General features: G+C 35.4%; 2 protein-coding genes and 1 long non-coding RNA gene across 3 annotated transcripts; 2 read left to right on the top strand and 1 right to left on the bottom strand.

The window, feature by feature from the left end:
* Window positions 1–3,611: 3,611 nt before the first annotated feature.
* Window positions 3,612–4,723, top strand: LOC117908954. Its single transcript, XR_004650297.1, has 3 exons — window positions 3,612–3,830; window positions 3,911–4,194; window positions 4,403–4,723. It is a non-coding gene; the product is annotated as an uncharacterized LOC117908954 (long non-coding RNA).
* Window positions 4,724–7,507: 2,784 nt separating this feature from the next.
* LOC117909137 (G-type lectin S-receptor-like serine/threonine-protein kinase At4g27290) lies at window positions 7,508–11,796 on the bottom strand. The gene is made up of 6 exons (XM_034823029.1): window positions 10,524–11,796; window positions 9,570–9,715; window positions 8,947–9,154; window positions 8,323–8,560; window positions 8,092–8,242; window positions 7,508–8,020 (listed from the first exon to the last, which is right to left on the bottom strand). The coding sequence occupies exons 1-6, from the start codon at window positions 11,794–11,796 to the stop codon at window positions 7,715–7,717; spliced, it is 2,322 nt and encodes a 773-aa protein (XP_034678920.1). The 3' UTR covers window positions 7,508–7,714.
* Window positions 11,797–14,423: 2,627 nt separating this feature from the next.
* On the top strand, window positions 14,424–14,942 carry LOC117909132. Its single transcript, XM_034823024.1, has one exon. The coding sequence runs from the start codon at window positions 14,424–14,426 to the stop codon at window positions 14,940–14,942; it is 519 nt and encodes a 172-aa protein (XP_034678915.1).
* Window positions 14,943–23,660: the final 8,718 nt, after the last annotated feature.

Raw genomic sequence — 23,660 nt, 5'->3', positions numbered from 1 at the left:
TATGTTGGGATTTTATTGAACAATTCATTTGGATCACAAAATTATATGGGAAGAGAAAAGAAATTTGGACTTTTATCTGCACTTTTTTGGGGTTAGTACTGCACTTAAATACATTATTTAGCTAATTGGTTCGTCTGGTATCTATAAACAATCACTTGTCTTTGAATAGTCGCAAAACTGTTGCTGATCTTGCTTTGAATTGTCTAGGAAGGTAGGTCTTCGCAACTTATTGATGCATCAGTGGGATCACCTGCAATCTATCTGAATTTCTGCATTCAATCAAGTTGACATATTGACAGAGTCCTCTCTTGGGTCTATTTAGCAAGTTAATAGAGCCCTCCATTGGGATCAACTCTCTTTTAGGCATCTTGGACCTCTCTCAGAACAGAGGCGAACTTCTGTAAGCAGTTTCCCAATAAACTCATCCACACAGCATCCAAAAATGCTTGCCTCTCCCTTTCATATGAGCAAGCAGTAACACCCCTATTGCTTAAATCTGACTAGTGGTCTATGATAGAAGAATAACACATAATACGAAATACATGAGTACAATAACAAAAAATATAATAACAATAGTATTTTAAAAAGGGAAAACAACATATATTTCTAAAATACACAAAAAGTTTAGCATAAATAAATTGGAAAAATACTTAGGAGTCTAGCAAATAATGTAATCATATAAAAGGTTGAATGATGGTTTGATCCTTGTGTATAGCAGAAAGTATAATTAGTAATTTAGTAAGCATCATTTAGCATGACTTTGGTAGATTCTGTTCATTGTTTTTAAATTACATTGGCAAATTAATTAGCATAGTAAGAAAGGTGAAAAATACCACACATTACATGAGTAGTACATGTTGCACGTTAGCATAATTGTGTATAACAGAAAGCATAATTAGTATGCATCTCATGACTTTGGTAGATTTTTTTTGTTGTTTCTAAAGCATGATTGTGTATTACAGAAAGCATAATTAGGATGCCTCTCATGAGTTTGGTAGATTCTTTTTGTTGTTTCTAAATTATATTGTTGGCAAATTAATAAGCATAATAAGAAAGGTGAACAAGTACCACACATTACATGTGGAGTACACGTTGCACTCTTAGCACACTTTGCACTCACAATACAAAAATGATAAGCTCACTTCAACTCCATTCTTGATTGGGAGTACCATAGCCATGATGATGATATTGAAGTTTGCCCTAGAGGCCAAGAGATCCACAACATCTCTCCCACTTCCCATCACTTGGGTCTCAACATCTTGAGATTCTAAATTTGCTTTCTCAAATATTTGCCAAATTCTATTGCTATCCACCACCAGTGCAATAAGCTTGCTGTTTGAAATCAAATCACCATTTCCTAAAAGTGAGATTCCTTGTTGAAGTGATTTCTTGTGGTTATTGAACTTACTTGGTAGCTCCATCTTACACCCTATTGATTTTTGTTGGAACCTGATAATCTCTACATAAGAAAGAAAAAAAATTATTTAGAAACTAAAAAGATATACATATAAGGATAGAAAACACAATGTTGATACTTACAGAACTATTCAAATTTAATGACAATCTATGAACTAGTAGACAAGGTTATATAGATGGTGGGCAACCAGTGTTTTCCTCTCACCTACCATTTCTGATCAGAAAGATGAATAAATGCTAGATACAAATGCTAGGTGGATTCACAAAAAGTGTGCATAATCCAAGGCCAAATTTTTTCTTTTATGGTGATATTTTAGATTTTCTCGAATCTCAACCTTGATTATGTGTACTGTGATAGCCTGATGAAGGCAAAGCATGTCTTCCATGGTTCTGATTTCTCGAATCTTAGCCTAGATAGCCTGGTCTTTTTTCTCAGAGGAATGTCTTGGGACCAAATTCTTACCCTGAAAAGCAAGGGCCAGTTTTAGCTGATTATGCAGTCTGTGGTTCGTCTTTGCCCATGTCTCTTATTTGTATTATGGAAGCCATTCATCAGTATTAATTAAAATTTAATAATAGAAGATATAGCATTTAAACTTTCCCTGTATGCATTTTTATCTGTCATTTTTATCCTGGATACCTTGGCAAGGAAAGAGAATTTGCTGCAATAGTCATTCTGTTCTTGGTCTTTACTTCACCCTGTAATTCTTCTAAAACAGATGTGAGATTGTTCATGTGAAAACTCAATAAGTGCATTCAAGGGATAAACTAATCCCAATTCCATTTTAAGAAGCACAGAAAATCAAATTTCGATGTAGGAGATGATGATGACCACTGGATCATTCTGTATGATGATGGATATTGATGTTCTCTTAACTCTTAAGTCATACAAATCAAAAAAATATTCAATTCAGGGGGACCATACAATCTATTAGTAACTCCAAAAATCAATACTTTGGATATGGTACAAGAAAGTGTGTAATGGGACTGTGGTATGGATTGCCAATAGAGAAAGTCCACTAACTGATTCATCAGGAATTTTAAAGGTCACTCAGAGGGAATTCTTGTTGTTCTTTATGGTACTAATAGAAATTCTTTGGTCTTCTAATTCATCATGGTCTGCACAGGATGCAAATGCTCAGCTTTTGGAGCTGGAAATCTTGTTATGAAAAATGGTAATGACAGTGACCTAGAAAACTTCCTGTGGCAGAGTTTTGATTATCCATGTGATACTCTTATACCAGGCATGAAGCTTGGAACAGAATAACAGGCCTGGATTGGTTCCTGTCACCATGGAAGAGTGTTGGTGATCATTCTAAAGGTTATTTTATTTATAGGATTGATCCTTGTTGATTTCTGCAACTACTTGTCAGCAATGGTTTAGCTTTAAAGTTTTGTGCTGGACCATGGAATGGTATTTAATTTAGTGGGTTACCTCAATTGACAGCAATCCCGGTTTATGCATATGATTTTGTTTTTAATGGAAAGGAGATGTATTGTATTTATAATCTTGTTTACAGCTCTGTAATTATGAGGCTCTTGATAACTCCTAATGGTTACACATTGTGGTTACATAAATAATAGGACTCTTTACTCATCTGCACAGAAGGATGTCTGACAATTATGCATTCTATGGCGCGAATGGCATCTGTAAGATTTACCAATCTCCAAAATGTGACTGTATGAAAGGATTTAGGCCAAAGTTCTAAAGCAATTGGGACATGGTAGATTGGTCAAATGAATGCGTTTGAAGTACTCCACTGGATTTCAGAAGGGTGATGGATTTGTAAAGTACTCTGGTGTGAAACTGCCAGACACACGGAACTCCTGGTTTAATGAAAGCATGAACCTTAAGGAATGTGCATTCCTGTGCTTGAGGAACTGCTGTGCACTGCTTATGCAGATTCAGATATCAGAGGAGGGGGAAGTGTATGCTTGCTCTGGTTCAATGACTTGATTGATATCAGAGAGTTTGCTGAAAATGGACTAGACTTTTATGTAAGGATGAATTAGGTATGAACTTATTTTTTCTTACCTGACACATAATTCTGATACAAATTTCCTGGAGGACAACTAGTATACTTATTCAAAAGTTTTTAATCAGTTGTTCACCTTGCATATGTGCCTCTGGTTTTTATCCCTTGATTCTGCAACTTAAAGGCTTACCTCTTTCTCAAACATAGCTGATGTGAATTTATTGGAATTTATTGTTTTTCTATTTAATTTCCTGGCTTTCCTGTTTAGTTTCTTTCCATCTGGGTCAACAAGATGCTTTTCAAGCACAAATAGCAGCTCTAAGAAGAAACCAAAGCAGATCATTTTCATCTCTATATCAATTACCAGAATAATTCTTGTAAGCCTATTCATGACCTTGTACATGCTGAAGAAGAGGGAGAAGCAGCTAAAGAGAAAAGGTAACTATTCATAGTACTTGTATCACTATATGTATTAGTAAAAAGTTCCACATGATGTCTGACTATGTCTTATTCAACAGGGAGCAAGGGAATGTCCTGACTTGATTTGATAAAGGATGAATTGATCGAGGCTTGGAAATGGGTCAAGTTCAGGTTTTCTGTGTATACAATTGATGTATGGTATAATTCTTCATCCCATTCCCCCTTTTGCAGGAAATATGGAACACGATTCAGGAGGTGAGACTAATGAAAGCCAGGAGCATCTAGAGTTACTATCATTTGACTGGCCACATTATTGAATGCCACCAATAAATTTTCAATCAACATTAAGCATGGAGAGGGTAGTTTTGGATCTGTCTACAAGGTAAGGATATATACTCTGCTTTTTGGGAAATAGTCCATGTCCCCAATCCTCATGGGTATCTAAATGAAGCAGTAAGGCCAGTATATGGCTTTGATGTCTTTATGCCAGTGTATGTTCCAACATTTTTATGTCACTAGCTTGTTTAGGGCTCTTCATTTTGAAACTGTAAGTTTGGTCATTGACCTATCATACTGAGTAATGTTTTCAGGGGCTAGTGCAAGAGGGACAAGAAATAGCTGTGAAGAGGCTGTCTAAAAATTCTAGACAAGGATTGAATGAGTTCAAAAATGAAGTTGGATCCATTGCAGACCTTCCGCAGTCGAAAATTTTGTAAAGCTTCTTGGATGCTGATCTATGAGTACATGCCCAACAAAATCTTGGATCTGTTCATTTCTGGTTTGGCTCTCTAAAACCCCTATACGTTTTGCTTGATTAGTCGAGTGACTTCTCTTTTGTTTCTCTTTTCTCTTATGCATGCTAGGGAAATTCTTTATTTACAATGGATTTGACCAAATCCTAAGAAAAATTGTTGGGAAAAAAATAAAGCATAGATGCATTTATCAAGAAAATATTTCTTACTTCTATTTTCTCTAACCTTTTGGCTCTTCTATAAACAATTAGGGGTTTGGATCCCTCCGATTAAGATCCATTATCCATTTACTTCTCCTTGATAAAATTCCTTAATCACTGAAAATGAGCATCAATCATACTCACTTTCAATTTTACATGTCATTGCTCTTAGCCACTCTCATGGAATTTGAAATCATTTGTTTCTTGAAATATTCAACAATCAGAGTATTAGAAGGGGTTAACTTGATTGACAAAAAAAATGTACAGACCAAATGTGAAGCATGGTACTATACTGGCCTAAGCTCATTGTCAATGGGATTGCTTGAGGCCTTCTTCATCTACATCAAGATTCCAGACTCAGGATAATCCATAGACATCTCAAAGCAGAAAACATTTTACTAGATAATGAAATGAGCCCAAAAATTTCAGACTTTGGAATAGCAAGAAGTTTTGGAGGAAATGAAACTGAAGAAAACAGAACAAGAGTTGCTGGAACATTGTAAATACATTTAATGATATGAACATACTACTGTACCCATTGCTTGTAAATTCATCCCCTTCTTCAATGGTTTCCTAGAAAGGTTATATGTCCATAGTATGCAAGTGAAGAACTGCACTCCACAAAATCTGATGTTTTTAGCTTTGGTGTTTTGGTGCGATTGTAAGTGGGAAGAGAAACAGAGGATTCTGTCATCCAGAGCACAGCTTTAACCTTCTTGGGTATGTTAGTATTACGTAATATTGACTTCCTTCACTACAATAGAATTAGTGCTGATCCTGTTTTCAATTGTCTAGGCATGGAGACTATATTGAAGGTAGGTCTTCAAAATTTATTGATGCATCAGTGGGAACACCTGCTATCAATCTGAAGTTCTACGTTCAAATCAATTTAGGCCTATTATGTACAATGCTTCCCATATGATCGGCCAAGCATGCATTCTGTGGTTCTTATGTTGGGTAGCCAGGGTGCACTATGTCAGGCTAAAGAGCCTTGTTTCTTAGCTGAAAGGAATATGATGGAGGCAAATTCTTCTTCTGGCAGTCAATCCATCATATAAGCTTAAGTTTCAACTACTTTTGGTCGCTTCTCTCAACCATACTGCTTGTCTTCCAACAACAGACTCATCTAAGATGTCATCAGGTGATCAATCTCTTCTGGTGCTTTTTATATATAATGAAGATTATTCATAGATATAAGTTCAATAATAGAAGTCGACCTTATAATGAAAGCTATTCTTTTAAAAAATACTAATCACTTGCATGTTGTAGGGGAAACCTGGACTCTGTTTTTGGTCTTTTGTGTGTCGTTTGTTTCTTCTAAAAAGGGTTTTGGTTTCTCTCTAGAATAATTCAATGATATTACCATCTTAACATATCTGAATCAAGTAAAAAAAAAAACAAAAGAAAAAATATGAACTTTTAATCTTTTAGCATCAAGAACAAAAGTTTATTATCTAAACAATGGACAGAAATCATAACAAAACCACAAAAATGTGCTTAATAATTTTGTGGGGCTGACATGAGATTTAAGTATATTCCAGATGCAAATTGGGATTGATTTTGTTATTTATTTCAAGGGAATATATGCCACTTATTGGCAGAATATATATCCCGGGAAAATGATTGATTGGTCATGGCCAAGCAACTAAAATTGTCTTGTTCCAAGTAAATTAACCGTAAATCAGCTCATTATTGATGGTGAGATAATCAATGAAGCTGTTGGAAGGTTTCAATTGGGTTCTTTCTGGCCAGATAATCCCACAAATTCATAAATACGGTATGATACAGGAAAGTGGCTAGGGAGACAGTTGTATGGGTTTCCTACAGAGAAATCCCACTCAGCCACTTCATCAGGAATCTTAAAGGTCATGGAAAAAAAAGGGACTCTTGCCATTCCCAGTCTTGCTAATGGCATCATATCGTAATCCAATTCATTCAGAGAGTCCAAATGCTCAGCGTTTGGAATCTGTACATTTTGTCATGAAAAAATGCAAATGACAGTGGTACAGGGAACTTTCCATGGCAGAGTTTTGATTATTCATGCAATACTCTTCTACAAAGGCATGGAATTTGGAAGAAACAGGGTGACAGATCTGGATCGGTTCCTATCATCATGGAGGAGCACGGAGGACCCTTCTGAAGATGGGTTCCTGGCATCAGAATTAGGTATGAAGTTATCTGTGTTTTACCTAAAGACAGAGGACCAAACCACCAAGGAAGAAGCCCAAGCTTTTGTTGGACACATGTATTGGAACCAAATATTGGTGCATATACAGGGTGAGGACTTGGCTAAGGAGAATAGTTCCCATAAGTAAATGGAGCTGACAATTACCCAGCTTCTTTTGGAGCTGTTATTTATACTCGCAAAAGCATCCTGACCCAGATGGAAAGCAATTAAGCAGCGAAACCATGGAACAAAACTACGAAAGTAGGAGTTGAAGGATCTGCAAGGGCAGCATGAAGAGGGGCCTGATTCCATGAAATGCTGCACGTTGCTGTCAGGATTTTTAACACTAGCCTTGAAACAGTTGAGCTATTAACAATCTCAGAACTTATTTAAAATATTAAAAACAGAAGTGAGCCCCTCTTTAGAGACGAAGAAACACCAAAAGCACATGAAAGACTGGTATATTTGAAAAAACTAGATCCAAATGTGTACTGGAAAACCCATTCGATGCAGCTTCTATTATTGAACTTTAATAAAGAAAATTTGTGTTCATTGAACATACAAGTGGGATTGATAAAGACTAACTAGGCTGTTGAGCAATACACCACCAAATTCCATTCTGAATATATCATCACAAAACTCATTAATCATATGGGTGTATGTACTATTCCAAGCTTTATGGTTGGGGAAGACACCAAAATGAGTTGAAACTTTCAGCATCCTCAACAGTTATTACAGTCATGAATCTCAGGACAAGACGAAAAAACCAACATGAAATTCCTTCTATCGATCATATATGAGCGTAATGGTATATTCATTACCAGAAAAAGCTGCCATCCTGCTTAGTGATGAATTTGCTTCCAGCATAATCCTTTGGGTGAAAAAACCAGGCTCTTTAGGCTGAGGCAATGCACCCTCACTCCCCAACATCAGAACCACAGAAGACATGTTTGGTCGATCATCTGGATTACTTTGTACACATAATAGTCCCACGTTGAGTGCACGTAGCACTTCAGACTGATTATAGGCCTCCCCCAAGGATGCGTCAATCAGTTCTAAAGGTCTGCCCTTCATATGGAGTGTCCATGCCTACACCATTCAAAGCAAGATCAGTAGTGGTTTTATTGCAAAAAAATAAGGAGATATCACTCAATACTTACATGTCCAAGAAGATTAAAGCTGTGGTCTGGATGGTTAAATCCTCTGTTTCTCTTCCCACTAACAATCTCCAGCATCAAAACACCAAAGCTGAAAACATCGGATTTTACTGAATATACTCCATCACTAGCATATTCTGGAGACATGTAGCCACTGTAGAAGACCATGGAAGGAAGATATGAAATTACATGCAATGAAAATAAAGTACTGGCAACATTTCTAGATGTACTTACAATGTTCCAACCACCCTTTTGGTATTTGCTTCAGTATCATTTCCTCCAAAACTTCTTGCCATGCCAAAGTCTGAGATTTTGGGGCTCATCTCATTATCAAGTAAAATATTATCTGCTTTAAGATCCCTGTGGATTATTCTGAGCCTGGAGTCTTGATGAAGATAAAGAAGCCCTCGAGCAATACCATTGATAATGGCAATGCGCTTAGGCCAATCTAGTACCATGCTTTGCATTTGATCTGTCAATTTTTGTGTCAATTCAGGTTAATCCATTCTACTTATTGAATTCTTGAAAAGTAGAAAATGATTCTAGAAACGAATGAATTTCAAATTTTCATATGAGAGATTCAGCTAGAAAAAATATGTAATGACCAAAAACATGAAAATTATTCTCAGTGACAAGGAAAAATTGTCAGAATGCTAAGGGTTCAAAATCCCCATGGTTAATAGAAGACCTAGATGGACTAGAAAAAAGAAAACAGAAGGAAGTAGTTTATCTTGGAACCATTTGGTCAAAACTCAGTCTAGAATATAATGAAGGAATATGTCTAGAGAAACAAAGTACAAAGATAGATCACTCAAGCAATCTCATGAGACTAAATATATTGGGGTTTTTGAGACAAACCAAAAATGAAGTCCAAGCTTTTGTTGGGCATGTACTCATAGATCAACATCTTTTCTTCTTTATGAATGCAGCATCCTAGAAGCTTCACAAGATTTCGGTGCTGAAGTTTGGATATATATATAACTTCATTTTTAAACTCATCAAGTCCTTGCATAGAATCTTTTGACAGCCTCTTCACAGCTATTTCTTTTCCATCTTGCAATATACCCTGAAATTATCATTAGACATGACTGTTAGAATGTTGACCATCAGTAGTCATTTCTGTATGATTTAAGTGATGTATGAACAAAGAAGTGTACTCTTCAAATAAACAAATTATTCATGTTTCCCTCATTGTTAGTTTGTGCTCTGAGTTTCTGAAGGCATATCTGTAAAAGGTTATGCACTTTCACTAAAAGCATGGGGACTAAATTTTATACTTTTGAAAGCATATTTGCATGCTAAAACTTTTATATCCCGATAAAGAAGTTTCACAAAGTTCTGCCTCATATACTAGCATCAAAATGATAACATATTGACCTTGATGCTTAACCTTCCATATCATAAAGACTAGGGATATAGACCATCTTTAGAACTGCACAGCAATGTATCAGTATCAATATAAAGGAAGAGCAGATTCTTACCTTGTAGACAGGTCCAAAACCACCCTCTCCAAGCTTATTGTTTCTTGAAAATTCATTGGTGGCATTCAAAATCGTATCTAAGTCAAATAATGGTAACTCTAGATCCTCCTGTCTTTCATTGGTTTTAGCACTTTCACTACTTTGTTCTGTTTTCACTGTAAATCAGAGAATGGAAGGAATACAAATTAAGCAAAATATAATTTGTCAAAATGTTGGGTCCTAAGTAGCGATTGCCATGGATGAGGCTGAGGTCACTTTAAGGTCAGTCAAGTTCAAAGAAAACCTGAACTTGACCCAATACCAGGCCTAGATAAATTCATTAATCATATATTCAAGCCAGGTCATTCCCTTGCTCCCTCTGTTGTACCACACAGTGGAACTTCAAGGAGTATAAGTAGTTACCTTTTCTCTTTAGCCTCTTCTTCCTCAGAACATGCAAGGTCGCGGCTAGGCCTAGGAGGATCATTCCCGCAATTGACACAGTGCTGACAAGGACCCACCTTCTCTTCTTCACTTTTGAACTGGCATCTTGATCCAGAAACAAAGCAATCAAACAGGGAAACCAAGAATTATTATGGGAAAAGTACAAATTTCCTATATGGAGGAATTTCAGATCCAAAATATTTGTAGTTCCAACCCTGAAAGCAGGAGTGCAAGGAACTGCAGTTGCAGCAGGATTAGAGGCCAGAATTCAGATGGCATGTTTATGTGTAATATCATCTAGTTAACTGCAACTAAAAGCTGTGCAACAAAATTTTAAAGTTTTGCATGGACCAGTGCTTTACGATAGGGACATCAGAGAATAAGCACTTTATACCATGAAAGAAGAAAAAGGTTCAGCCTTGCCCCTTAGTTGTTTGTTTCACAGATTTTTCACATTGGCCATGTTTCAGAAAATGGCAAAATTTTATTACTAAGAAAAGTCATAAACATAGCAATGTAGAAATCTCATACCTAATTCTGATGCAGCCATCCTTATGTAGAAATCTTGCCCATTTTCAGCTAACTCTTTTATATCAATCAAGTCACCAAACCAGAGCAAGCATCCACTTCCTCCTCCACTGATATTTGAATTTGTATAAGCAGTGCAAGAGCAGTCCCTCAAGCACATTGATGCGCATTCCTCGAGGTTCATGCTTTCATTAAAGGAGGTGTTTCTAGTGTCTGGAAGTTTGACACCAGAGACCTTTGCAAACCCATCACCCTTCTGACAATTTAGTGAAGTACTTCGCACACAGCCATTTGACCAATCCACCCTGTCCCATTGGTCTGGGAACTTTGGTACAAATCCTTTTATACATCCACATCTTGGAGACCGGTAGATGTTACAGGTGCTGTATGCTCCGCATACTGCGAAGCTATCACAGTCATCCTTATATGCAGTTGAGTAAGGATTCCAACTGTTGGTTTCATCGACCCATATGGAACGCTGCACGTTTCCATTAGGATTTAGCACCAGCCTTGAAAGAACTGAGCTGCTAACAAGCTCATAGGTAAAGTGCATCTCCCTTTCATTGAAAACAAAAGAATAGTTAAAAACTTTGTTTGGCCTTAGTTCAGGAAACCCACTAAATCGAAGACCATTCCATGGTCCAGACCGAAAAATCACAGCTGAGTCCTTCCTCAGCAATAGTTGTGGATATCCACTAGGATCAAGCGCATACGTAAAATTACTTTTAGAAGGGTCATCAGTGCTCTTCCATGATGATAAGTACCGATCCAGGCCTGTCACTGTATTCCTTCCAAGCTTCATGCCTGGTAGAAGAGTATTGCATGGACAATCAAAGCTCTGCCATAAGAAATTTTCTGGGTCATCATCATTTCCATTTCTCAGTACAAGATTTCCAGACTCCAAAAGCTGGGCAGTTGGATTCTGTGCAGATCGTGATGCATTAGAAGACCAAATGGTGCTATTAGTACCACTGAGAATAACAAGAGTTCCCTGGTCTGTGACCTTCAAAACTCCCAATGAATCAGTGAGTGGGATTTCTCTGTTGCCAACCCATACCACAGTCGGGACACTCACCTTCTTGTACCATATTCCCAGGTACCGATTTTTGGAATTACCCGGGTGGAAAAAACCCAGTTCAAAGCTCCCACCAGCTGAAACGATGGTCTCCCCATCTTTAATTTGTTGATTTGCCGTAATGGTGTCTACTGCCGTGGAGATTCTTAAGATGGAGATTACATAGAAGAAAAGAACTACGAGTTTTACAAATGCATCCATTGATGCTATCAGAAAATGGAGGCCTGACTCCTCATGTGCTTCCTAAGACTCTTAATACTACTCTTTTTCAAACGGCAGGATTAATGCAGTTGTGTTGGTTGGCCATATTTCCAAGCTTTTATGAATTACTAATCAGTCATTTTCATTGAACATATATTCCTTTGAATTGAATAAGAGTTTCATACCTAGAAACCAGCATCCACCACCATGCAATCAATTTGAATTTTCTATGCTTCTTAAAATTGACAATCACAAATGATAATTTAACAAATGCCACAATGAAGGCAATCTCAAATACCTCAATTCCACGAATTTCCCCATTTATGACCAATCTCGAGTCTTCTCTGAAAGAATCTGAATATGAGGTGAAGACCAAGAACAGTATGCCATTCCCACCCAGTTTTATTCCTTGCAATGGTTGGAGGATATTTGTGTTTCAACTCACAAAAGACAAGTGACTTTGAATACGATATAGATATAAATTCCATTTTGAAAAATCTATATCTTCCAGCTTCTGTTCAACTTCCATACTGACGTATAGCTTTCATTGTTTACAATCACTATAATTAATGTTCACAACCTTGAGGCTCCAACTCATTTTGGAGGCTTCTCTCAACCACACAGCTAACATTCAATGGAAGGCTAATCTAAGATGTAAAAGTCCATCAAGTGTTAGGAACGGTTCCCACAAAGACTAATCATTCAAGCTGTGCAGTCTGGTCAATGTTGCTGGCTGCTCTTGTACTCATGTATACTAGTCATTTGCAAGTTGCAGTATCCTGGAGCCCTCATCTTTCAATTCTGCTAAAGATGGATTTGGCTTCTTCCTTCTTTCTCGAATAATCAATGACCTTATGTAGACCCTCAATTTTGTCCCTTTAGCACAAGTCTTTAAATTTGTTTTCAGTGCTTTATAGTAGTTCCTTGGTGGCCCATAGCTACTCACATTACTTACCTTTCTTCAGCCACCTCGAAGATTCTGGTTGAAGGATTGTCTATCCCCTTATTGTGACCCTTGACAGTTTTGATTTAGACTTAAGTTTTTCTTTATTTTTCTAGGATAGTTCTTATGCATGTTTAGGCCATTTAGACAATGTCCCGATCACTTTAGGACACTTAGTTCGTTAGGCACCCACTTAGGTCCGTTTAAATACTTCATCGGGCTTAACTTTTATATATATATAAATAACTTTTATTATTATTATTATAACTTTTATTATTATCATTATTATTATTATTATTATTATTGCATGCATTCGATAATTATATATATTTTGTTTATTTATTTTCATTTTTACTCTTTATTTCTTTATTATTATTAATTGTCAATATTATTATCATTACTATTTTTATTTTTATTTTTATTTTTATTTTATTTATTTACTTACTTAATAGAAAATTGTTTGAATTGTTTAGATTTAAAATATGCATACGACCCCCTTTGTTAAAAGACGAAATTATATAATCTAGTCTCTCCTAGTTCTCTTCCTTTTATTTTAAAATAGTGTTTTATTCTATTATTTCCATGGGTTTATTTTCTTTTCTTTTAATTTTTTAATTTTATTTTGGTTTTGTTTTGCATGAGGAGACGAATTGCATGTTTGGGAGTGGGAGGTTCCTGTGAAGGCATGAGGATGAAGTTGGTGAGAGTTGTCACATAGAGGTGGCATTAGAGGTTAGGCATTTTTAGAGGCTCTCTGGAAGTCTCTAGAGAGGATGATCCCTCGAGAAGAACACGTGAACATGGAAGCATGCACACCACGCTTGAGAATAAATGACAGCTGGAGTTCCAGTGACTTCTAATGTCGGTATAAAAAGAAGCCACAACACCGACAACAAGACTAGGGGGCGTTTTCTTGAATTCTTCATTGAAAAAGTGAGAAAGGGTCATCAAACACCCATTTTCGGAGCTCCATAACCTTCATACTCAAGGATGGAATCACCATCTTCCCTTGGGGACCCATTTTCTTAGAGAACAGGAGATCACACCTTCATCACGATTCTTTTTCTGGTTTTCTTTCCGCCATCTCCACGTCACAACACTGCTGCACTTCTCACCATCGCCGGCCGAATCTAACATGGACGAAGACGCCTCCAGTGGCTTCCGTCGCCATCACCACCATAACCGCCATCATTTGCAGTTCTTGTGGGCATTAAGGCACCAACTCTTCTTAATGACGCCCATCTTCTTGATCGTGCTCCCATAGATCTTGTTGTCGTGTTGGATGTTAGTGGCAGCATGGCTAGCTCAAAGCTTTCCCTTCTCAAGCGTATTGTCTGCTCTGTCAAGGCCCTCCCAGAGTTGCCTGCAATCACGGCTTCAGAATCGCATTTTTTTATTCAGCAGATCTGCCAGAGTTATCGCCTACGTCGGCACCTAAAAGCGGCTCCTCCTCCGCCGACCACTCCTCACGCGCTGCCTCCACCAACAAACCCTCAGACCTCTCTCTGGACAGCCGCCACCACTGCTCTTCCAGAAACCGAGAGCGGGATCGCGATTCAGAGTAGAGGAACCGTGATCGCGAGTGAGATGAAAAGCTTGAATCCATCAAAGAACAGAATTGCGAATGCCCTCACCAGCGCCATCTCTCCGACGACCACTCCTCATGCACTGCCGACCACCGACGATGCGATCTCCTCTACTTGCACCGCTACACTGCCGTGAGAACCATCATCTCCACATTGCAACGCTGCTGCACTCCTCCCTCACCGCCGTCCAGATCCGACGTCCCTCCGGGAGATTTCATAGCATTCTCAACGTAGCTGCGGCAGTGGTCAACGCCTCAGACTTCGCCTCCTTGACTGGAACGCTGGCGATCGACCACCAAGATCTAATGGGACGGAGTCTCCGGTGTCGGCGCAGTCGCTGGCAACGAACTGCGGAGAGCGAGCAACTCTCGGGCAGGGAATCATGTGATCACTCGTGTGCAGACTCCACCGACTCCTCAGAGGGCGCAGATTCGACGACTTCCTCTTCGTCGACAGCATCAACGGTTCTCAAGGATTGTAATATATTGCGAGATGGCGGGAACAAAGGTATTCAAATCGGACGATGGAGAGTGCTATGCGGGTTGGGGCCTCGAATGCAGATTCATCTGAGCCCATCAGATCCAAAATTTCCAAGTTGGGCATGGGCAATCATGTAAATTCCATCGTATATCATAAGCCATGATGCATGCACTTTCCCGGATCCACGTGCATTAAATAAATAAAGAGAATATTAAAAAAAAAAGAAGGTGGTACCATATAAACAGGGGTAGAGAGATCCACAGGGTAGAAGAAGAGATTTTTTTTTTTGGGAATAGAGAGATCCACACGGAGAGGGGAGCCAACTTAACGCATCAAAGGCAGATTTTTTTTTATAATACAGGTGAGTTTTTGAAATAGTTTTGATTATTTTTGTTCGTAATTCATAAGTCCATGCTAATTTTGTTTTTATCCATATGATAGTTAAAATGTGTTTGTGAGTTTAATTTAATTAGTTTTGTCTTAATTCACTCCTTAGTTTAGTTTTGTTATTGATTTTGATTTCTTAGTTTAATTAATTAATCTTTTTTAGGTACAATTTAGGTTTCAATTTGGTTTATTAATTTATTTTATTCATAATTTTAATTCAATTGTCTGATTAAACGTTTAGAAAGATTGCATATTGTTTTTTTCAATTTTGATTATTTTAGTTTTTGAGTCACTAAATTATTAATATGTTTTATTTAAAAAAAAATGCATTTTTGATTCTAATTTGATAACTCAAATAATTTTATTAGTCGAAGTGGATTTTTTTAATTCCAATCTAATTTAGTATTAATTTATTTGTTAGTTTAGCTTAAATGAGTTTGTATGTTTTAGTTTTGATTCATTATATTAAGGAAAACATTAAAAAAAAAAAAGAATGATTTGATCCCTATTTAATTTTGATTGATTGCTTCAAATTGAAAACGTTTGAATTTTATTCATTCAGTTATTCATGTATTTGCTACTCTTTTAATTACTTGTTATTCATTCATTTATTTGTTGATAAAATTGATTTCATGTTAGAAAGTTCATTTTTTTAGTTTACTCCGATTTAGTTTGATTCATCTATTTAGTTAAAATACATTTATAGTTTTAATTCATTGATAAAATTGATTCTATGTTTGAAAGTTTGCGTTTTTAGGTTGCTTTAATTTAATTTGATTCATTATATTTAGTTTAGATATTTGTTATAGTTTAGTTCATTAATGAAATTGATCTCATGTTGGAAAGTTTCAGTTTTTAGTTTGCTTTGATTTAATAATTTATACTAGTTATTTTAGGTGTTTTTTTTTTTTATATATATATAGTTTTAGTTTATTAATAAAATTGATCCCATGTTTGGAAGTTCATATTTTTAGTATTCTTTGATTTAATTTGGTTCATTTTAATTAGTTTATGTGTTTTTATAATTTTATTTATTTATTGATAAAATTGATTCTTTATTTAAAAGTTCGTGTTTTTAGTTTAATTTAGTCAAACTCGTTGTAATTAGTTTAGGTACTTCTATAATTTTAGTTCCTTACCTGAATTGATCCTTTTTTTAGTTTTTATTTCAAAATCATTAATGTTAGATCCTGATCACTCTCATCTTAACTTATTGCTTTTAAAATCCTAGCGGTTAGTTCATGAATTGATACTCCGTTAGTTTGTCTAATTTAGAATGCCTTGCCCGTTGCTTTAGTGATCCTTCATTTAATTTGATTTTCTTTCTGAGGCTTTTGGAAACTCATGAAGATTAGCCTCCATTCTCACCTTCAATTTTCTTGGTTGTCAAAAATTCTACTTTGTGATTTTGTTCTCTTTTGTTTTGCTTGGTATTTTGATTCATACACTTTATTGCTTTCAAATTAATTTCTTTTATTTTTAAAATATAAAACTATTCTCAAAATCTCATTTTCCTTAAAAATCCATTTCAAAAATTCATTTAGAGTTTCTTAAAGTCAAAAGATCCCCTTAACAATCCATTTCAAAAATTCATTTAGAGTTCTTAGAATCAAAATCTCATTTTTTAAAATAATGTGCAACCATGTTTTGATCTGTTCACATCTTTCAAATAAAATTACAGTTTTGAATAAAACACGAATCAAAGCTTGTGGTCCCAAATAAATGGGATAATTCTAAGCTAAATTTGTGTATATCGATTGGGGAATTGGTGAAACCCCTACATAAGAAAATCTTTTCAACATTTATTTTTGTTGCCACATTTGACACTTGTTGAAATCACGTCTATCTATTTTTTTAGGAATTATATACAAGATGTATGTGATAATTGATGATCCTGTATACTTTGATCACTTTTGCTATGCTAATTAGATAACGGGCATGCTAGGATTTCTATATTTTATTATTTATTATCTAACCCCTTACAACTTGAGGAAGTACGTTACAAATTATCTATGTTATCCAGGTATGTCCTCTATCACCTACTTTCTGAATTCTGTGAATATGCTTGTCATTGTGAAATAATGCTTATGTCTAATAATGCTTGAGTGTTCTGATATACATGTTTCATTGTTTGATTATTTCTAATAAAACACATGCTGGATGATATATTGTTTAAATTAACCATCGATGTTTTATGATAGCGCTTGAGAAGTGGTCCGGGTACGCATCCTAACCTTCCCTTATTATGAGTTGATCTTGTTTGGCATGCTATTTTTTGGAACCACCTAGCCTACTTAGGTATCCATAATTAACCGATTAATTGTCACATTTCCCTTAACTTAGTTAGTAGAGACCTTTATAGGGCTTAGAGGGGTGCTGCCTTTTAAAGGTACCTTCCCAATAGGTAACCTGATCCCCGGACTTAGACTCGGGTTTTTCAAAGACATGCTTTTTCCAAAAATTATGGAGTCACATTTTAGGGTTTTTCTTTCTTGTTTTATTTTCCCTTTAAAATAAAAATAAAATAAGTGGCGACTCCGACTTTTCCAAAACTAAATAATTTTTCACAAATAAAAAGCGAGTCTCGCCGATCGAGTGGGAACGCACATGCAAAATGCGGGTCCACACCTTAATTTTTTAACATGTCAGCATCAAGTAAAAAAAGGAACCATTATGACAAAATTTTGACCACAAGTCTTGATTTACTTTGTTATTTAATTCAAGGGGGACTATATGTCTCCTAATGCCGGAATACATTAAGGAATTTGTTGTAATTGAAATATTTTATTGCGGTGAAGTTTGGAATAGCCCACTGAAAACTAAACTAAATTTGCAGTTTGAAGGAGAATGTTGATCCTTACAATGGAGCAAAACAAGTATAAGAAGACAAGGCAAGCGTATAAGGAGTGGATCCTCATTTTTCATGTGCGCCCCCACTCGATTGATGAGACTCGCTTTTTATTGGTGAAAAATTGGTTTTGGAAAAGTCGGAGTCGCCACTTATTTTATTTTATTTTAAAAGGGAAAATAAAACAAAAAAGAAAACCCTAAAAAAGTGACTCCATAATTTTTGGAAAAACGTGTCTTTGAAACTCGTGTCTAGATCCGAGGATTAGGTTACTTATTGGGAAGGTACCTCTAGGAGGTAGCACCCCTCTAAGCCCTATAAAGGTCTCTACTGACTAAATTGAGGGAAATGTGACAATTAATTGGTTAATTATAGATACCTAGGTAGGTTAAGCGATTTCAAAAGTAGCATGCCTAACAAGAAAACCAATCACAATCATAAAGAAGATTTTGGGTGCGTACCTGGACTGTTTCTTAAGTGCTATCACAAAACATCAAAGGTTAGTTTAGATAGTTTATCATCCAGCATGCGCTTTATAAAAAATAATCGAACAAAGAAACAAATTGCAAGGCACCCAAGCACTATCAAACATGCATGTGGTTCATAGTGACAATCATATTCACATAATTTAGAAGGTAGGTAGCGGGCGTACCTGGATAGTATAGATAACTCGTAACGTGTTTCCGCAAGACATGAGGGGTTAGATAATAATAATAAAATACAGAAATCCCAACATGCTTTTTATTTAATTAGCATAGCAAAAATGATCAAAGTGTACGAAATCATCAATTATCACATTGTAGACCCCTTAAAAGACTAAGGGTTTTTCCAGTTGGTTGGAGGGGGCCACTCGGATGATTTTTTTTAAGTGAGGAGGGGGACCCCTTTTCTACCATGAAGGAGCTGCATTGGACGCATGGACACGGCAAGAGGCAGGAGCGACCATGCCGTTTGTTGAGGAGCCCATGATTGCTGAGGTGGTGAACAGAAGAACAGGTGCGGATTTTTCGGGTGAGAGGAGCTCCTTGTAGAGGGGGGGAGGACTTGGGAGGAAGGGGAGCACTTCGGGAGAAAAACTGGGAGATAGGCTGGTCTTGCTGGAAAAGGATTTTCTCAGGTACGAATGCTACGGGTTTATTGTTTATTCTTGACTGTTTATCACTTTTCCATGTCCCTTGTTGATATTTGAACGTTCATTAACTCGTTTGGGGTGGATAATGAAGGCCACCTGGTTGTTGAAACATAATCTTGTATGAAAATGCTTGTTTTGCTGGAAAAGGGTGTTCTCAGAGGGCTCACTGATGACTCATGAAATGAAGCCTCTGAGGGTCACCTTTGCTCATTTTCTTTTATGTTCTATTTTCTATGGATTCTTCTTTGTAGTGGCCACTATTTGTTTCTAAGCCTTGCTCAATGCAATGGCTGTGAAAAGGCATATCCAAGTTTGGTTGCACACTCCCACGGAGATCTATCAGGGTCAAAAGGGACGTATTGGGTTTTGAGGGATGTTTTTGCTGAAGAAGTAAACCAGCCGAAGACATCCAGAGATGAGACTTACTTGAGCCGAGAAGGATTCTAGAGAACTAGCTTTGCCCGGGAAATGAGAAGAACCTGAGACATAAAAATTATGGGCAGCTTGAGAAGAAGACCATCTGGAGAATGTCCGGATGCATGGAGCTCTGAGATGCTTGACACTCCTTTTTGGGGATTTGGATGACACAGTAGTGCCAAGACCAGCGCCTGTTTTGTTCCCATGCTCACATACAATTGTTTCGTCTCCTCAGATTTATGACGGACCTTTGCTCACAAAAGCATTTTTAATAGTTTATGCTTGCACTTCCTTGTTAGGTGTGATGGCTGGTGTATATGAGACGGAAACCAGTAAAAACCAGTAATTGATTGGAGCATTAGAATGGAGGTTTTAAAGTGTTTGAATAAGTTTGACCAGATTTTCTCAAGCCTCACAGAAATAGAGTTTAAGGTTGTTGTGGGACCTTTGTGGCAGACATTTGTATCATCTTTAAGAGTGTATGAACCGCTATCAGTTGGAGGTGCAGATGATCCTCATGAGGGAAGATATGACTTTGATGGTGCAGAAGAAAAAAAAGCCTTGAATCCTTTATAATCCAATTATTTGCGTTGCTGTTGACCATTGTGGGTGGCAGAAGATTGGATTAGGTTGATGGGAAAATGGGTTTGTATGGGTTTGTGGCCTTTTTTTTATTATTTATTATTTGTTTGTTTGCTTTTCTCAAGTACACGCGTGTTTGCCATGCTAAGGCCATTCTTATTTTTATCATTTTCTTAGTTTTTCCAACTTTTGATGCCAAAGATTCATTTTCAAATTTTTATTTTTAATTTAATTATTTTTTTAAAAAAAAACTCCCATTAAAATATATATATGTATAGTTTTCAAAACTTTGACCTCCCAAACTTTAATTATTTTATTTATTTATTTTTAAAATTTCATCCTTAAAATAATTTTTCGGGTTTCCACTTTTCGAAATTTAATTTTCCGACATTCCATCCTTAAAGTAATTTTTCGGGTTTCCACTTTGCGAAATTTAATTTTCCGGCATTCCATCCTTGATAATTTTTCGGGTTTCCACTTTGCGAAATTTAATTTTCCGGCATTCCATCCTTGATAATCTTTCGGGTTTCCACTTTTTGAAATTTAATTTTCCGACGTTCCATCCTTAAAATAATTTTTCGGGTTTCCAGTTTTCGAAATTTAATTTTCTGACATTCCATCTCTAAATAATTCTTCAATTTTCCAATTCCTAAGTTCATTTCCCAATTTTCACAATTATTTACCTAATCATTATTACTATTATTTCCATTCGTTTATCTATTCACTTATTCTTTTATTTACAACCCCATTTCTAAATAACTCTTCAAACTTTCAATCTCAAAAATTCCACTATTCACGTTCGTTCGTTTAAATATTATTCTCATTATTATTATTATTATTATTATTCCATTAATTTATTTTACAAATTCCAAAAATTAAAGTTCAATTTTTCAAAATTCCGTTTTCCAAATTTAATTTTCAATCTCAGAAATTTCACTATTCACATTCAGTTGTTTAATGATTTATTTCATCATTATTATTATTTCATTCCTTTATTTATCCACTTATTTGTTTATTAAAATTCCGTCTTTAAATAAATTTTCAAAATTCCGATTCTCAAATTTAATATCTGAAATTCCAATTCCTTTCAAATTTAATTTCTAAAATTATCACTCACATTTAATTTCTAAAAGTCTGATCTTTAAATAAACTCTAAAACTCCAATTTTCAAGTAATCTTCGAGACTCCATTTTTTCAAATAAATTTCAAAAATCCAATTTTCTCTCAAATAGTTTTAATTCCACTCTAGTTTTCAAACAATCTTATGCTCTTCTTGACTTTAATAAGCAGGAACGAATTTTTCATAATTCTAGAATAATGAAATCTGTGACATTAAGTCATGCTAAATAAACGAGCTTTGGTGGGGGCCCAACATGGGTGACTTTATGATTGATTGATCGATTGATTGATTTAATTGCCATGCATGATTGACTTTATTTTGCTCTATGACATGCTCGAAATTATTCCTTAATTGTGCACTAACCTCATTTCTTGATAGCGCATATTGATTCACCACCCAGGTACGTATTTACTCGCCCCATGGTCACTCCTTATACTTGTTCGGATTCTCATACGTGCATGATCATTTAAGGTATTCGTAGGTTCATTCATCAATTGCCACGTCAGCTTCATTTTATTAGTAGAGACCCGACTTTAGGGACTTAGAGGGGTGCTACGGTCTTTACTGTACCTTCCCGATAAGTAACCTGACCCCCGAACCCGATCCAGTTTTTCGTAGATCACCTTTTCCAAATAAGGAGTCGCACTTAGGGTTTTTCTTTCTTATTTTGTTTACCCTTTTAAAAATAAAACAAAAATAAGTGGCGACTCCAAATCATTTTCTTAATCAAATAAAATCAATCTTTCAAAATAAAAATCGAGCTCGCCATCGAGTGGGAAACGCATGAGCCGAAATACGGGGTCCACACACATACATCTTGTATATAACTCCTAAAGAAATAGATAGATATGATTTCAACAAATGCCAAAGGTCCCGCAAAGACGAGTATTTAATTTTTTTTTATGTAGGGGTTCCACCAATTCCCCAATTGATATACACAAATCTAGCCCAAAATTAATTCATTTGTTTGGGACCACAAGCTTGGATTCGTATTCCATTCAAAACTAGAATTTTTATTGAAATCTGAGAAAGATGCAAACCGATCAAGACATAGTTGCATATTATTTAAAAAATGAGATTTTGATTCTAAGGACTCTAAATGAATTACTTTTAAAATTGAATTTTCAAAGGGATCTTTTAAAAAAAGTATTTTATTTTAAAATAAAAGAAATTAATTTGAAAACAATTAAAACATAAGAAACAAAATACCGAGCAAAATAGAAGAAAACAAATTCATAGAGTGAAATTTTTGACAACCGAGCAAACTAAAGTGGTGAGAATGGAGGCCAATCTTCACTATTTTCCGATGACCTCTAAAAATTAAATTAAAGATAAAATCATTATAGCAACCAACTAGAGATTTTTAAATCAAGCAAACTAACATTTTAACAAATTTAACTTTCAATTTATCATCAAGAATTACAAGCTAACATTTAAAAAGTCTAACTTTGAATCTAGCATTAAGAGCTATGGGAAACAAGTTTCTAAAAAAAAAAGTTTCTATCTTTTAAACTATCATTAAGAATCATAAAATAACATTAGAAAATTTTTAACTTTTAATATATCATCAAGAATTACAAACTAATATTTCAAAAAATCTAACTCTCAATTTGTCACCAAGAATTAATGACTAATTTTTGAGAAACATATCAATTAAGAGTAACAATTATCAGAGACCACCAAAACAATAAACCATTCAAACTCGGATCAAATAAGCTAATGAGATACTGACCAAGAATTAATGACTAATTTTCAAGAAACATATCAATTAAGAGTAACAATCAAGGATTAGCACATGATCAATTAACCCACAAACACATCCAGACTAATTAAATTGAACCAAATCAAATCAAGGCAAACAATAATTTTCAATCATAAAATTAATTTTATTAGTGAACTAATATTATAGAAAATACCTAAACTGAATAGATGAGTGAAGCTAAATCAGAATAAACTAAGGACAGACACCTTCGAATATAAAATTGATTTTAATAATAACTTAAAATTATAAAAATACCTAAAATAATTAAAATGAATCAATTTAAATGAAAGCAAACTAAAAACAAAATATGAATTCAAGGGATCTACTTTCTAAATAAACTTACATTATTAAAATGAAATCTAGGCTTTAAAAAAAAATATTTTTAACACTAATTAAGGCAAGTCTAAAATCAAATATTTAACACGTAAGATTAATTATTTTAACAAACTAAAACTTTATAAGAACACCTAAACCTAAAATCAAATTGAAAACTATCCAAAATGAATTTTTGAAACTAGGTCTTTAACCTACATGCATGGTCAATCTCATTAATAAATAAATAACAAGGAATTAAATAAATAAAACTCAAATGTTCTCAATATGATGC

The sequence above is a fragment of the Vitis riparia genome, chromosome 19 (assembly GCF_004353265.1).
Source record: "Vitis riparia cultivar Riparia Gloire de Montpellier isolate 1030 chromosome 19, EGFV_Vit.rip_1.0, whole genome shotgun sequence".
NCBI lineage: Eukaryota > Viridiplantae > Streptophyta > Magnoliopsida > Vitales > Vitaceae > Vitis > Vitis riparia.
Note: the sequence above shows the minus strand (reverse complement) of the source record. Positions and strands in the feature narration are given on the sequence as shown.

Bases quoted from the DNA above. Each gene is read 5' to 3' on its own strand.
- LOC117909137 (XM_034823029.1), bottom strand. From the start codon at position 11,796: ATGGATGCATTTGTAAAACTCGTAGTTCTTTTCTTCTATGTAATCTCC. The intron at 8,561-8,946 runs GTTTGTCTCAAA...AAAAATTGACAG, and splicing joins AAGCTTGGACTTCATTTTTG to ATCAAATGCAAAGCATGGTA. The intron at 8,021-8,091 runs GTAAGTATTGAG...TGAATGGTGTAG, and splicing joins GCTTTAATCTTCTTGGACAT to GCATGGACACTCCATATGAA.
- LOC117909132 (XM_034823024.1), top strand. From the start codon at position 14,424: ATGCGATCTCCTCTACTTGCACCGCTACACTGCCGTGAGAACCATCAT.